The sequence below is a fragment of the Nilaparvata lugens genome, chromosome 10, assembly GCF_014356525.2.
Source record: "Nilaparvata lugens isolate BPH chromosome 10, ASM1435652v1, whole genome shotgun sequence".
Classification (NCBI taxonomy): domain Eukaryota; kingdom Metazoa; phylum Arthropoda; class Insecta; order Hemiptera; family Delphacidae; genus Nilaparvata; species Nilaparvata lugens.
Window position 1 is genome coordinate 1,113,795 of NC_052513.1, and position 17,928 is coordinate 1,131,722.

Here is a 17,928-nt window from a genome sequence, read left to right on the forward strand (position 1 = left end):
CATGGATAGAAGCCCATATTTCTCTTTCAATGTATGTCATTATGGATTCAATTCACATATTGTAATAGAGAGTATGATACAAATAATGGTTAGCCTCTAACTATGATGAGCGATAGGATACAATATCATATGAAAGCAATACATTGAGCAATAACCTACATACCTGAAGTACAGAAGTTCAGGATAGGGGTTGGCCGGTTCACAACCGTGACCAGTAAATTGAAGAATAATTTTTCTTTCTCCCGGTCCACCGCCAAGTTCCAAAGAAATTGCTTCGATCTGTAAAGTTATAAAGAATATGGAATGAGAACTTAAATAGATGGAATAGATTCAAATGATAGATTATTATTTATCTTAGTGCTTCTGCTAGTGCAAAGACTCTTAGGTCATTGAAACTTATAGCTTAACGTTATCAATTACTTGGATGGTTTGATATCTCAAAACTTCAGGACTGTTATTGTTCATGGAATTTATTATTAATCTACAGATTCATTGAGTCACCACAATGAAAAAAAAAAGAAACCATATGAAACTCTCTGATTCCTGATTTCAATAGATGATAGTTCAAATGTGAATCACGTAGCCATTCTCAATTAGTTCTTCCACAGGAAGGAAAAATGTAACGTTTTCAAAAATTGAATTCCTAGACTGATATAGCCCCCAAAAAACCAGGCAGATGACATTGCCAGGCATTGAAAATATTGAAGATAACAAAAAACCATCGAGATTTTTTTAAACAAGCACAACCACAGATCTAACAATATTCCTTTGTAAAAATGTTATGGCTTCAAGTAAGTGATATAAAAAGTTATATAATCAATGTCGATTTTAAGTACTAGAAGTTCTAGGAGAACATATCCATAAAATGTCTTTGTTCACTCCGATCATAATTATATGATTTGTAATTATCATTGTATGAATGAATACAATCTGGAGTCGATTCTTCGAGAGGAGAGCCATCAATAACAGATTAAAGTTTGCTTTAGTGCGCGTATCAAAGTGATGACTCATATTCGCTTTATATTGCTTGACTCGTAAATAAAAGTTCACAGTGCTTTCATTGACACTCAATCAGATACTGTGATTATTCAGCAGACTATGAAAAAAAAGTTAGACTGTGAATCGGTCTTGCTGCTCCAAGATCCATTCTCTCACGCGCATGTTTGTTCACGTTGTATCTTGGCTCCCATAAAAATAAATTTTAAAAGCAATAATCTATATAATATAATAAAGTAAAGAATTGGCGTATACACGTACGGGATAGGAATTAAACGGATGACGCATCATCACGTCTGAACTACTCAACTGATTAACTTGAAATTTTGCATATAGATTCTCAATTCACCGAAGATGGTTATAGGCCTATTTCAAATTCTTCAAGATCTCAGTAAGTCGGAATCTCAGTTCGTCATTTTTTTTATTATGCCCTTGCGGAGCAGGAATTACACCTGCTAGTTACACCTATAATAAACCTGCTAGTTTATATATAAAAACAAATGATAGTAGAATAACACACATAAAATATTGATAAGTATGAATACAAATAATGAGAAAAGTCAATAGCTAACCTGTATTTCCTTGCCAACATCCTGCGGATTGGGCACATACTGACAGGAGTAGGTCTTCACTTCGCCTGGTGCAAATAGCAGCCTGGGATCAGAATCAGAGCTGCCCTCGCAGATAGGAAACTCCGCGCTCTGAGTTGGATTCACCGCGAACTCAGAACTAACCGTAGGACTGCTCACCGAAACGCTCAGCCTTCCAAATTGCACGCTGCATTCTAGACGACTCCTGAAGTAACCGATAAACGAAAATTAGATTATTTTCTGTTTCGAATGTAACACCACTAAACAAACAGAGTGCTATTTGGCTAATCATGCGAACAACTCGAATAAAACCTTATCTGAGTTTGGGAGAGGAATAGCACAAGGTTACCTTATTTTTTCTCTCCCTATCATTAATAATAATTATAATAATAATTATTATTTTTCCCTATCATTTTGATGATGTACTTACTGTATGAATAAATGAATGAATGAATAAATAATTCAATACAATGAATATTGTGTGCAAATACAATTTTCATAGCTAAAACCTCAGCTAATATCTCAATTAATACCTCTTTAATAGCTAATACCTCAAACTACTTTCATAACTCATACTTTGTGAATTGAAACGAATAAACAGATTTGAATTTAAATTAAATCCCAGTTTAATTGTAGCTTTAAATCTCAACAATTGTTTCTAATAACGAAATCAATACCATAAAGAAAATATAGCACAAGGAGATATCCCATGATATAGGGCGTTAGTGTCCAAGTTTTCAAACCAACCCCTAGTAGTTTATTCGTGCAGCTATATGGATGTAGGAAATATTTCATTTTGAAAGTTACCATCCCACACACGACTTTGACATGTTTTTAATTACAGTAACAAACTAACCACAGTAAACATTTAGTCATTGAAATGGGCTCAAATAATAATGTTGTGTGAAAAAGAAAGTTGTAAAACGAAAATAAACAGAAGTTTATGGAGTGAGTTGGGAGAGTCTTAATTTGAAATATAAGATGTCCTACAATGATACTGGTAGTATCTCATACTGTGCCGTTATTACACTCTCACCCGGCCAAAACAGTAATAATAGACTGTAGTTGACAGAAATCGGCTTGAGTTGACAAAAAATCGGCTTGAACATAAACGACCTATACCATGGGTTTATCTTCTTATATTTTCTTCAAGTCAATACACTCCATATGACGTAATTACACTACTTATCTGACTACAAATCACTATCATCGAGTGAATTTTTAATTATTTCAAATTGCATTAAATAATATCAGTGAAAAAGTGCACTTGTAATGTGAATTGTATACATTTGAAGATAATGCGTTGAGAGATAATGTGTTGTTGGCACTGTCAAATGTTCACATTTACAACAACAGTAGCTGATTATAGGCCTTGTGAGTTCTTATTATGATCCTCTATTACAAAATAGATAATGACTTCTAGAGATTCAACCAGTTTTTTGACAATAAATTAGTTGAATCGCATATCGCAGACTAATATTCAGTATTCATTCAATACAGCTACAGTTACTATATCAAGTAACTGTATATATTAAGTGTATTACTACATCAAGGAATTCTAAGTAACTCTAAGTGTTTTACTACATCAAGTAACTCTTCATCTAATTGTGAATACAGCAAGACTGTAATCTGCCTGAATTCTTGGGGCCATCTAACCATCAAAATGAAAGACTAGAATATTGTCTGAAAAATCACAATATTCTAGTGTTTCATTATGGATAAATATCAATATATCTCTCCAAAAACAGTGTCTGAAGTGCACCATCTAAGTTTGCCGCTAATCTACATTCACATGAGGGCATGGTCCCATTAAATAATATAAGGTGTTTCATTCCGGGTTTACACTAACATCTGATCTATCACCGTTCAAACAAAGATAATTTAATGGATCTTGGTCTCTAATCTGTCTAAAAGCTGCACTTAAAATTGAATTGAATAAAGATAAAAATAAAATCTCAGCACCCTTTTAAATTATTTTTTCACAACATTAAAGACACAAAATAATTTAACAGGGTGCTGTTATATTTATATTTATCTTATATTTAGATTTATATTTTTATCTTTATTAAAAGTAGCCCTAAAGAAAAAAGACAATGAATTGAATAATTACGACGAAAAAGATACAAATGAAAAAATATTTACTTGATGAAGAGTTGAATATCAACCGAAGAACAGGTGGCTTCAACGAACTTCGCCTTGCAGTCAATACAGGAGTCGATGTTTTTCATTTTGATTGTTATAAGCGATGTGGCAACATCAGAGTTTCTAGTTTTCCACAGCTCCAAAACTGGTTCAATATCGGCCGGGTCTATGTTCGGCTCCGGTTCTGGAACTGATTTCTGAAAAATAAATCATTCTCTATTCATTTATCGACATTAAATACAATGAAAATACAAAAGACATATGCCCAAAAATGGGTCTGATGCTAATTTTAAACAAATGTTTCCAAGGTTGTCTTTTTTCCGTTAGGGCTACTCTTGAATATGCATAAAAATATAAATCCAAGTAGACTTTTTAAAATTGTTTACTCACAACAATCATGTTTCGGCTATATGATGTCATTATCAAGTGATTGGAAACATTGAATGATAAAAAATTGTTTAATTTTTCAATTTCTTGATAATGACATCATACAGCCGAAACATATTGTAAGTAAACAATTTTAAAAAGTCTACTTAGATTTCTATTTTGATTTATGTTTCCAAGGTTGTATTATGTTCTATTCAAATGTCATTCTGAGTCCAGAACAAGCACAAACTAAATTTTCTAATTTCTAATGAAAACAAAAATATATAGTCAATATTGAGAAATTATTTTGAAAAAAAGCAAACAAGTTTCATTTTTTCAAGTTTCAAAGCAAACAATTTTTCAAAAAGGGGTACTTGGATTTATATTTCTTTCTAAGTTTTGATACCTATGGTGTCATCTCATATTGATTAATGTATTGGTTGAGTACAAAATTTAATATCTTCTGTAACTGATACACTTGTTCCTGCAAAGACCGTTTTCACACATACCGGTTCCGGGACGACACGGCACGGCATAGCACGTCACGACACGATACGGCAGGAAGCTCTCCGATAGGCTGATTCTCAATACGTCAACCTTTTTCATTTCTTTCTAAGTTTCAATACCTTTTGTGTCATCTGATATTATTTTACGTATTGGTTGAGTAAAAAATTTATAATATGATTTTATCAAGAATAAATTATAATTATTCAGGTTTTCAGCATTAGGACTTAATGTTAAATGAATAAATGTTATAGAAGGTTCTAACACTTTTTATGTCGAGACTCACCATGATTAATTCAATTTATATAATGATATTACAAGTAATACCATAAAGAAAATATAGCACAAGGAGATATCCCATGATATAGGGCGTTAGTGTCCAAGTTTTCAAACCAACCCCTAGTAGTTTATTCGTGCAGCTATATGGATGTAGGAAATATTTCATTTTGAAAGTTACCATCCCACACACGACTTTGACATGTTTTTAATTACAGTAACAAACTAACCACAGTAAACATTTAGTCATTGAAATGGGCTCAAATAATAATGTTGTGTGAAAAAGAAAGTTGTAAAACGAAAATAAACAGAAGTTTATGGAGTGAGTTGGGAGAGTCTTAATTTGAAATATAAGATGTCCTACAATGATACTGGTAGTATCTCATACTGTGCCGTTATTACACTCTCACCCGGCCAAAACAGTAATAATAGACTGTAGTTGACAGAAATCGGCTTGAGTTGACAAAAAATCGGCTTGAAATTACGAACATAAACGACCTATACCATGGGTTTATCTTCTTATATTTTCTTCAAGTCAATACACTCCATATGACGTAATTACACTACTTATCTGACTACAAATCACTATCATCGAGTGAATTTTTAATTATTTCAAATTGCATTAAATAATATCAGTGAAAAAGTGCACTTGTAATGTGAATTGTATACATTTGAAGATAATGCGTTGAGAGATAATGTGTTGTTGGCACTGTCAAATGTTCACATTTACAACAACAGTAGCTGATTATAGGCCTTGTGAGTTCTTATTATGATCCTCTATTACAAAATAGATAATGACTTCTAGAGATTCAACCAGTTTTTTGACAATAAATTAGTTGAATCGCATATCGCAGACTAATATTCAGTATTCATTCAATACAGCTACAGTTACTATATCAAGTAACTGTATATATTAAGTGTATTACTACATCAAGGAATTCTAAGTAACTCTAAGTGTTTTACTACATCAAGTAACTCTTCATCTAATTGTGAATACAGCAAGACTGTAATCTGCCTGAATTCTTGGGGCCATCTAACCATCAAAATGAAAGACTAGAATATTGTCTGAAAAATCACAATATTCTAGTGTTTCATTATGGATAAATATCAATATATCTCTCCAAAAACAGTGTCTGAAGTGCACCATCTAAGTTTGCCGCTAATCTACATTCACATGAGGGCATGGTCCCATTAAATAATATAAGGTGTTTCATTCCGGGTTTACACTAACATCTGATCTATCACCGTTCAAACAAAGATAATTTAATGGATCTTGGTCTCTAATCTGTCTAAAAAGCTGCACTTTTAATTGAATTGAATAAAGATGAAAATATAAATCTCAGAACCCTTTTAAATTATTTTTTCACAACATTAAAGACACGAAATAATTTAACAGGGTGCTGTTATATTTATATTTATCTTATATTTAGATTTATATTTTTATCTTTATTAAAAGTAGCCCTAAAGAAAAAAGACAATGAATTGAATAATTACGACGAAAAAGATACAAATGAAAAAATATTTACTTGATGAAGAGTTGAATATCAACCGAAGAGCAAGTAGCTTCAACAAATTTCGCCTTGCAGTCAATACAGGAGTCGATGTTTTTCATTTTGATTGTTATAAGCGATGTGGCAACATCAGAGTTTCTAGTTTTCCACAGCTCCAAAACTGGTTCAATATCGGCCGGGTCTATGTTCGGCTCCGGTTCTGGAACTGATTTCTGAAAAATAAATCATTCTCTATTCATTTATCGACATTAAATACAATGAAAATACAAAAGACATATGCCCAAAAATGGGTCTGATGCTAATTTTAAACAAATGTTTCCAAGGTTGTCTTTTTTCCGTTAGGGCTACTCTTGAATATGCATAAAAATATAAATCCAAGTAGACTTTTTAAAATTGTTTACTCACAACAATCATGTTTCGGCTATATGATGTCATTATCAAGTGATTGGAAACATTGAATGATAAAAAATTGTTTAATTTTTCAATTTCTTGATAATGACATCATACAGCCGAAACATATTGTAAGTAAACAATTTTAAAAAGTCTACTTAGATTTCTATTTTGATTTATGTTTCCAAGGTTGTATTATGTTCTATTCAAATGTCATTCTGAGTCCAGAACAAGCACAAACTAAATTTTCTAATTTCTAATGAAAACAAAAATATATAGTCAATATTGAGAAATTATTTTGAAAAAAAGCAAACAAGTTTCATTTTTTCAAGTTTCAAAGCAAACAATTTTTCAAAAAGGGGTACTTGGATTTATATTTCTTTCTAAGTTTTGATACCTATGGTGTCATCTCATATTGATTAATGTATTGGTTGAGTACAAAATTTAATATCTTCTGTAACTGATACACTTGTTCCTGCAAAGACCGTTTTCACACATACCGGTTCCGGGACGACACGGCACGGCATAGCACGTCACGACACGATACGGCAGGAAGCTCTCCGATAGGCTGATTCTCAATACGTCAACCTTTTTCATTTCTTTCTAAGTTTCAATACCTTTTGTGTCATCTGATATTATTTTACGTATTGGTTGAGTAAAAAATTTATAATATGATTTTATCAAGAATAAATTATAATTATTCAGGTTTTCAGCATTAGGACTTAATGTTAAATGAATAAATGTTATAGAAGGTTCTAACACTTTTTTATGTCGAGACTCACCATGATTAATTCAATTTATATAATGATATTACAAGTATTATAAACCCACCTCCAAAATGTTATAGTATAGAGAGATATACAATAAAACATTGAATAAAATGTAATATCTTCTGTAACTGATCCACTTGATCCTGCAAAGGTCGTTTTCACACAGACCGATTCCGGGACGGCACGACACGACACAGCACGTTACGACACTGCAGAAAGCTCTCCGATTGGCTGATTCTCAATACGGTCTCAACCTGGTCAACCTCACTACAGGAATTATTTAGACCTACATTATTTGATAGTTATTTACATAATTTCAAATTTGATTACTCACCTTGATGACAGCTAGAATATTGTTGAACAGTTTGACTTGTCGGTCCTGAGGGAACTGCGACATCGCTTCCAGGCCTACCTCAATGTATTCCTTAATGCTGGCTGTTAGATAGGCGCAGTACAGAGCTTTGGAGAGCAGGCAGGAGAATAACAGCCACCATCTTTCATTGCGGTAGTCCCACAGCATGTGAGATAGTAGACTAGAACATATATTACAATAAAATATCGTCAACAATATTAAATGAAACTGACTTGATATTGTCAAAACCAATAATTTATCAACATAATTTGAGATAATTTCGAGATTTGAGATAGATACTATACTATAATAACTATATAGTTTCGGTTGTTACACCATTATCACTGGAGATTGAGTTTTTCTATAGTGAGGTCCATGTAATAATGGCAGTGTTTGATTAGCAATGGTATTGCTATCATAATAAAAAAACAAAGATATTGTCAAATTTCACTAAACATTTTTAGTGAAATTTGACAATATCTTTGTTTTCTTATTATGATGGAAAGATTTCACAACATCACCATCAATTCTACTAATTTTATTAAAGACAATATCTTTGTCTATCATCTAACAGAGCGGGTAGCGCTATCTCTTTCTCACTTTTCTCTGTTGCCAGATCGTCTTTTATGAAAATTCATTATTAAATTATTGAAAATATAATTTCTTGCTTAATTAAATATAATTGATTATTTTAAACGAGAATGAACCGTTAATATTACATCAATAAACCCGTATCAGCTACCGTCTATAGAAGGCATTGACAAGACAGAGGATCGGCAACGTTTTCTCCAATCTTTCTCCACTGTCATTATAACGTGGACCTCACTATAGAAACTGAGTTTACTCTAGTGATGATGGTGTATCGTTAGTAAACTAGTGAACTAATAATTTAAAGAGTTGACTAGAGATTGATATCCGGTAATAGATCAACCTCTAGTAAATTCAATAAATCTCTAGTGATAATGATGTAACAACAGAAACCAGTATTTCGATTTGTTTTAATAGATTAGTAGTTTAGACAATACCAAGTCGGTTTCATTCAATATGCATATAATACGACATCACCTACACAAAAACACAGAAATATAATTTGTAATTCAACAATGATTTCGTAAGAATACCGTGAATAATTAATGTAATGATGTATTTGAATAGTAAATAGCTGCCAATAATCAGTGAAATACCCTGAACCTATTTTTTCTAATTATTCATTCTTATATATTTTATTGGCAGAGAGATCTTTTTGTTCACCATGAACTGAAAAAATAGTAAAGGATATTGATATTAATTTTTCATAATGGATTGCTATGTTTTTATCAATTAATTTAAAAATAAAGGAAGTAGAAATTTCAGTTGTCAACTTACGTTAAAGCCTTGCCATAATCCTTGGAACTACAGTACTCATCTGCCATCTGAACAACTGCAACAATTTAAGATAAAAATAAAATAATATGAAAAGAAATACAATTTCAAATGCAATTTAATATTAATCTAGTACCAGTACGAACATCATTGATATTTTCAAGCATATGGAAATAAATGAAAGTAGGATTCAATCACTAAAATAAAAATAAAATTCATATTAATTGCAATAAAATAACAAACATTCAATAAAGATATAAAGAATAATACATCAATTTTAGGAGAGAAATAGCTCAAGGTAACTTTATTTATTCTCTCCCGATTATTGTACTGTTATTGAAAATAATGAATAAAGAATGCTTGAATGGAGAGTTTATCAACATGATGTTCCGAAGCATAATAATAGCAATTAAGTATAAAAAGAGAGGCTTCAAAATTTTGAAGTCAGTATTGAAATACTGTATTAGATATCAATGTTGTGGCTTGCTAGTATAAGTTAAAACTTGCGCACTACTTGAAAATGCTGTAATAATTCACTAACGTTCAACCAGGTTCCAACTGAGTCAAGTTCTAATTTCAATTTTAGTTGCTTTACATGGACCTTGGTTCATATCATTCAAGAAATATTTAAATGCTGTATATATCACCCCGAAGACTTCTGCTACTGCAAATATTGACAACAGGGTAAACAGCTAGATGGAAATTCGATGAGCGCTACTATAGTGAGGTCCACGTTATAATGGCAGTGGATAAAGATAGGAGAACAGCGTTGTCGTTTGTCTGCCTTGATTAATTATATTTAAACATTGTTAAAAATGGATTTGGCAACGTTGTGGAGCTAGAAAACTATAGTGGTATGTGTTTTGTCGAATGATAGACAAGGATAGCAACACGAAAGTTAATAAAACACTGCCATTATAACGTGGACCTCACTATATACAAAAATAATTTTTGCATAGTAGCGCTCATCGAATTTCCATCTAGCTGTTTACCCTGTTGTCAATATTTGCAGTAGCAGAAGTCTTCGGGGTGATATACAGCATTTAATCGGAATTTCATTTGATAATAATTATTCATTAATTAGCATTTGATCAAATGCAACTTCCAATTTATTTCTATCTTTAAATATTTTATATTTTATAGATTATAGAAAACTCTAATAAGAACCTTATTATACTCACCCAAGCATCTCCTCATTCTGGGACAGTTGTAGGTTTTGAACTGAGATATAGCGTTGCCTATGTGTGTAATTATGATCAACTGTAAAAAAAACATAAATAAGAAATTAATTGAATTGAAAATTTCAAATTCAAAACTGTAAACTTAAAATTTAGAAGGTATTAAAAAAGGTTCAAAGACAGAGACTTGTTTCTAGTTATTTATTTAATCAGTCAGAATAATAGGCTATTATATTACACAACTCCTAGAAAATTACCACAGCCCAAAAAATATTAATTCTTTCAACATTAATGTAACAAGTTCACGTCGCTTCATTCAACCAATAAGCTACAATGTTGGTGAAAAATGATAAGAGAGTAAAACTTTTCAGTATTCAAGTTGGTTTGAAACAGTTCTTATTTGTCATTGATTAGTTTAGGGATTATATTTTAGGGATAGGCTAATCAATGATTGCTACTGATGCCGTAATATTAAATCAATTTACATTAATACATTATTTATTGATACACAATCATTCTTATAATGAATAATTGGGATAGTAGCAACAGGTTTGATTGAAAGTTTCCCTTAATATTATGTGGTTTGCTCGATAGGTTGACGGCCCTAAATTTCAATTAGTTACTTTGTTAGTTAATTTATATTTCTCCATTGTTAAAAGCCGATCTGACAAGGTTGTGGAGCTAGAAAAGGAAGGCGCTATCTACTTTATCGTATGATAGACAAGGATAGCAACACCAATGTTAATCAAATACTTCCATTACAACGTGGACCTCAGTATAGGAAGATAATAAAAAGATACGGCCACTCCGTCTTTCGGAGGAGACGATAAGCCGTCTACCTAAAAAGTAGTCGTCATCTCTCATCATCCCTCTCACTCATTACCCAGGCACAAGCCTAAGAGCTTATGTGGGCATCACCCTCAGTATTATTATTATTTTATTATAATGCTCAGGTGATACAAGGATGATAGACAATGATAGCAACATCAATGTTAATCAAATACTGTCATTATAACGTGGATGTTACTATATGACTACTCACAGAATGATTGCAATGGAATTTCTCCTTGTACTGCAGAGCTATAACGCCGTCTCTCTCTTTGATTGGATCAGGCGGCTCCACACTTAACTTGCCCGGTCTCCACGGTCTCTGCCCATAGAACTCCATTGAGTTCGCTCCAGCCAAGGGGTCACTGTCTGGGTATTTATCTACGCCCTACATCAAACAACAAGAGTATTAATTTAACACATCACTTCTTTTTCAAAGATATTTGAAATGAGAACTGGTGTCTAGAACACCAAATTGAAGTTTGATTCCAATCAACTTCCATGTAAAGGTCCGTACAGACTTGTACGCCACCAACACGCGCTTTTCGCTTTTCATCAGCTATGCTATGCTTATTATATCTGTATCTTACTATTTCTGTACAAATACAGATATAATAGAAGTAGCATTAGCTGATAAAAAGAAAAATGCGCGTACGTCTGGACGCAGCTCAACATTCTGTACAATGATATTTATACAGGATTGTGCAGAGGAAACGCATGTTTTTCGAACAGCCAGTACTCGTCAACGGGAGAGGGTATTGCCCTGGAACGAATGTGGCAGACGACCCATACTATGCCATTTCAGTTGCTATGAGCGTTGGAACGTACAACATCGTGTGTTCACTGTTAAGCAGTTTTTTTTAGAAACAATGAATCTGTAGTCACAGTGCAACGCTTTTTCGTCAACATTTTAGAGTTGAGGGTCGAGGTGCAATGCCCGATCGAAATACTGTACTCCGATGGGTTGCAGCGTTTAGGAGTACTAGTTCTGTGATGAAAAAGAAACCACCTGGTCTTTCCCGTTCAGTTCGTACTCCTGAAAATGTAGACCGAGTCAGTGTCGTCGAGTCGATCGTCTAGGACTATCGAGTTAAATTGTATTGTATGTTTGTATTGTTGTATTCTGTAGATGTTTTATTTATGTATTTTATTTTTAATTGTATCTAATCAAAGATATATATTTTTGACACTATTCATTGTACACACTGTACAAATTTATGAATAAAGAAATTATGAAATGAAATGAAACTAGTAACAACTGCCGTTCTGACTCGGTCTACACTTTCCGGGGAACGGGAAAGACCAGGTGGTTTCTTTTTCATGTTGACGAGTACTGGCTGTTCGAAAAACATGCGTTTCCTCTGCACAACTCGGTCTAATATACACTCTGCTTGAAACGAATATTTATTTACAATATGACAATTTCCACTGAGTCTAACAAGACCCATAGTGGTACAAAAACAGAAAATAGCACTGTACATGAATAAACATAATGTAAAACTAAAATTATAATAGTGATGAGTAAAGTAAAAATGTGGATTACACTAAAAACAATATGTAAAGATAGTTTATATAGAAAAATAAAAGAAGAACAGATAAAAAGTCGTGCAGTTCGTAATCCTTATGCAAAACGCATCAACTGCATTTCTTAAGTATGTCATTTTGAAAAGAAACACATAAGATCATCCATGAGAAAAATCATCTCCATTTCAAAGAAACTTAGGATGAGACTTAGCTACAAACTTGAATGAATTAAAACTGAATAATTAAAGTTTAGTTTTGATCAAATTCCAAGTACAATCGGTAGAGTATGACCATAGAGAAACAATAGCATAAATAGATATCCCATGGTATAGGGCGTTTATGTCGCAACTTTACTGTTATCTCAAGCCGCTAGTTCATGTAATTCTTTCCCGTGAAGCTGTGTGACACTGGTAGTCTCTCATATTGTGCCGTTCATACACTCTCACCCCCCCCCAGAAAAAAACAGTAAAATTAGACAATAATCAACAGTGATCGGCTTGAGATAACAGTAAAAGTTGCGACATAAACGCCCTATACCATGGGATATCTACTTACGCTATGGTATGACACAATGTTTTCATAGTTTAGAGGAGTGTAATACGGAGCAATGCTTCAGATAAAATGTTTCCTTACAATGTCTTTATTGTTCATCTATTGAGATCTGGAATCTACTTTTTTTCATTATTTGGCTGAGGACGTCGCCCTCTCAAACTCTAGGTCGTGACTACGTAGTGGAATGGTTATTAAACAATAAATATTATTATTATCATAATAATAATAATAATCAGCATCATCAACAACAACAACATCATCATCATCTTCACTTCAAGGATTGTGTTTTATAAATAATCTGTTCCGGTACTAATCTCTGTAACTTTTCTCTCTCTTATAACTTTTTCATGTGGATTTGTGATGTTGAGCTTTTGAAGGAATTCTTCCGGATCGCATCCTATTCAGATCTTGACATCAGTTTCTTCTGTATTGTGTTATTTTATCGTATAAAGCTCTTACAGATAGATGAAATTAAATAATGATATATTTTTAATTTTGCCAACAGGACATACACACATGATCTTTAGGTTTGTGCGGTGAAATTGAGATGTATGATGAAATATTAGTGGATCTATAGCTTCAAGTGTGTTCTGAAGCACCAGGAATCGCTTTTTAAACTCATAAATGATACAGAGGAGTCGGTTCTAGAAGTTTTAAGTGATATAATACAGTATAATAATACCTGGCATATATTTGCAGCCAACTGTTTCCTTGTGATAGAATGTCGAGCAGCTTGTTCATAGTAGAACCCTGGATGTTGAGTTTGACTGGCTTCAAGACCAACACGAATCGCTTCATCGAATAGATCTCCAAACACACTGGATCTAAAATTGAGACGAACATCTAGTTACAACCTATAAGATGTTTCATTGAAACACAATTTGAAGCGGAAAAATTAAACGATAAACCAAAGTGCGATTCACGTTATAATGACAGTGGAAATGATAGGACCCCATAGTTGCCAATTTTCTTCTAACACCGCCTTCTGTAGTAGATAGCTGTGATTCAAGTCATCCCCCTATATCTGTTATTGTGTTAATATAGTTGTTGTTAAGGCAACGGTTGAACTATTAGTCTTTGAAGAATGAGATATAAGTGAAGACATGATCAAAAACGAGTGCCTTAAATATCTCCCAATTGCATTAAAGACTGAATTGAACCATAGCATACACGATTTTCAAGGTGTTTTAGCCCGTTGTCTGAACAAATTATCTGTTATTCTACGTCACCTTCAAAATGTTATTTCTCTCTAATAATTGAACCAAGAGAAGTCAATGAAATGGTCATTAGATCGATCAAATAAGGCATTTTAATATTTGAATACAATTTAAATAATTTAGACAACTATCGTTAGCACTTGTAGCTGACTAGGAACAGCACAGCTTCACTCAAGTAAAATTAAAATTATTGTACTTCTAACAGTGTTCGGTGAGATGTTGTGATATTTATTCAAATATCGTATAATATGCACAAACGATATAAATTCAATATATTTGACTACATATTCAATTTCTTGGCTACTTGCTACATGCTACTTGTATTTACATAAGAATTAAAACTTAAAGTACCCTTATTTAATCTTTATTTTATTTCTCACTTAAAAGTGACATTAAAAGTCTAAATAAATAAATTCAATGTTATTGTCAGCCAGCCAAAAAAAGCACAAGACAAAGTCACACAAATAGAACATGAAATAGACAGTCACACATTAAGAGACACATTGTTACTATTACATTGCTATTTAGATTACATTTCCAAATATTACAAATAACAGAGACAATATTACAAAATTAAGCAGCTAGTTCATACGTGCTAACAATAACAATTAAGGTATGCTGATTCTGCTCTCGTGAAATTCACTTTTTTGCCAGCCAATCGTGCACCTTTAATTTGAACAGTTTTAGGGGTGTTTGTTGGAGATGTAGCGGTAACTTATTATACACCTTTTGCCCAACTGCTTCAAAACTGTTTAAAGATTTAGACAATCTTTGGTATTAAATATAGATCTGTCTATTGTTTCTGGTATTAACAGAGTGAACAGTATTTCTTAATTGATAATGATGCAGATTCTCCTGTGTAACAAAACAGAATATATGTACTGATTTATTACTATCAGAATTTTATTCAAGTCGAAACATTTTGAAAAAATCTCTGTTTTCTTGTTGATGTTTCTTGCTGGAAATGGTTTGATTTGAGTATTTATTTTACAAATTAATAGCATTAGTTAACATAATTATTTATTGGACAGTTTAATGTGTTTCTAATGTCAAAAACAAAATAACTGTGTGCTCAAAATTGACGTTTGACCTTGACGTTTTTATGCAAATCTATATTTGTCCTGACGGTAAATTATTTTGATCTCGAATATTCTGAGAGTTATAAACAACTTACCCTTTAGAAAGCCAAGCATAATGCTCGAAAGCCAACTCTTTGGGACCGATTTTGTTGAGGAAATACTCGACATGCGCTCGATACTGTTGTATTGCCTCTCTGGCTTGGTTGAAGGTGAACATGAGTCGACACTGTTTGTATACTAGGAACCCGGCCACTGTTTTCACTTCCAGTGCGTTTGTATCTACAAGCCTCAGGTCCTGCAGGTTTGTATAGGCTGCTGAGTAGTGCCTGGAATCAATGAAAATTGAAAATTGGGAAATATTACTAGAAAATGATCCAGCTAGGGACCAATACCATAGAGAAACAATAGCGTAAGTAGATATCCCATGGTATAGGACGTTTATGTCGCAACTTTTACTGTTAACTCTAGCCGATTCTCTCTCTCTCCAATGGCGCTACAGCCCAAATCGGGCTTTGGCCTCAATTAAACTTTGCCTCCAGCCATCTCTATCCATTGCTGCACCTTTCCATCTCCTCAAACGTAGCATTTCCCTAGCGTCCTTTGCCACTCTATCCTCCCATCGCTCTCTTGGTCTTCCAACAGGTCTCCTTCCTCCAGGCTGTCCCACGAATACCTTCCTTGGCACACGTATATCTGGCATCCATTGCAAATGTCCTGCCCATCGGAGCCGCATCAATCTTATGTGGGCCGATAGTGGGGGTTCTCTGTAGAGTGTTTCTAACTCTGCATTAGTACGGATATGCTACTGTCCTGCCTCACACACCAGTCCATATATTCTTCGCAGCATCTTTCTCTCAAATATATTCAACAGGTCTGCTGTTCTGACTGTCATTGTCCATGTCTCACTTCCGTAACACACCACTGTCTTTATAATGCTTTTATATAGTTTTATCTTGCATTCACGGTGTACATTCCTAGCTTTGAATATGCATATAAGGGAGAAAAATGTGCGGTTGGCTGCAGTGATACGTTTTTGAACTTCTTTGAGTTCCTCATTAGTATCCGTTATGCAACTCCCTAGGTAAGTGAAATTGTCAACTACTTCATAGTGCTTAACTCAAGCCGATTACTGTTGATTATTGTCGAATTTTACTGTTTTGTTGGGATGAGAGTGTATGAACGGCACAATATGAGAGACTACCAGTGTCACACAGCTTCACGGGAAAGAATCACATGAACTATGGGCTTCAGATAAAAGTTGCGACATAAACGTCCTATATCATGGGATATCTACTTATGCTATTGTTTCTCTATGCCAATACCTATTAATTCATGCAATGAAGTATTTTACAATACTGTATAGCCTACTATGGTATCAATATTATTCATTCAATTCATGCACATCTAGAATTGAATTGTAAGTTTACAAATTTATATTTTCACTGCTTCTGCAGGAAAACAGATTTCCACCCAAATCAACTACATTCACAGATACACACGTTGACACGTTTGAAATTTATCTCCATGTTATTTACATCTAAACACAGGACAAACATATAAATTTATTGGGAACTGCAGAATATTAGGCCTAATATAAAAATCTAAACAGAAAATTAACTGAACAAACAATTATGAAACGAAACTTGTGAGCTTGACCATCTGAACACAAACAAATTTCCTTTATTATTTTTCACTCAAATTAGTGATTCCCACCCGAATTATTAGGCTATAATGAAAATAAATTATTGAAAATTTATTTACCCATGTGCACTCCTCAGATCCTGCCTCATTTCATTAAGGAATCCCATCTTGAACTGATGTCTGACAAACAAGTACTGATGCGTTGTTTTATTCAGATGCTCCCGATGTGATTTGATATGCCTTATTTCCGCCTGATAGTAGCTCTGGGCTAGTTCATAGAATGCGTTCTCGAGCCTGCAACCAGAAACAATGAGATTTTTTGAAATTCAGTTCTTTCTTGATACTGGTATATCTGATGTAATATTAACTGTTCATTCTTGTTTAGAATAATAATAATCCTTTCCTTTCCTTTTTCCTTCGTCCTGGTACCCCCAGAAGAAGGGAGTTTATAGAAAATATAACAAACAAAAATGAAAAATACACTTATAAAAAGAAATCTTACTAACAAAAAAAACAAAGAATAATAAAATAAGCAAGAATGACAAATGATAAGAAAATTCCTTTTCAGTGGAAAATTTCAAAAATTATAAACCAGACGGAATATAAATTCTCCAAAACCTTCTAAAGAAGGAAGAGTCAAGTTTTACATT

General features: G+C 33.2%; 1 protein-coding gene across 1 annotated transcript in view; it reads right to left on the reverse strand.

Annotated features, from left to right (window-relative positions):
* LOC111044578 (trafficking protein particle complex subunit 11) overlaps window positions 1-17,928 on the reverse strand; it is a 48,564-nt gene that overhangs the window by 18,622 nt on the left and 12,014 nt on the right. Inside the window, exons 5-14 of the mRNA XM_039436056.1 lie at window positions 17,399-17,572; window positions 15,733-15,963; window positions 14,024-14,165; window positions 11,480-11,653; window positions 10,441-10,519; window positions 9,263-9,317; window positions 7,880-8,078; window positions 6,401-6,597; window positions 1,569-1,791; window positions 164-279 (exon numbers count right to left, since the gene is read on the reverse strand). Coding sequence (XP_039291990.1) covers window positions 164-279; window positions 1,569-1,791; window positions 6,401-6,597; window positions 7,880-8,078; window positions 9,263-9,317; window positions 10,441-10,519; window positions 11,480-11,653; window positions 14,024-14,165; window positions 15,733-15,963; window positions 17,399-17,572 — 1,590 coding nt within the window. The remainder of the gene's footprint in view (window positions 1-163; window positions 280-1,568; window positions 1,792-6,400; window positions 6,598-7,879; window positions 8,079-9,262; window positions 9,318-10,440; window positions 10,520-11,479; window positions 11,654-14,023; window positions 14,166-15,732; window positions 15,964-17,398; window positions 17,573-17,928) is intronic.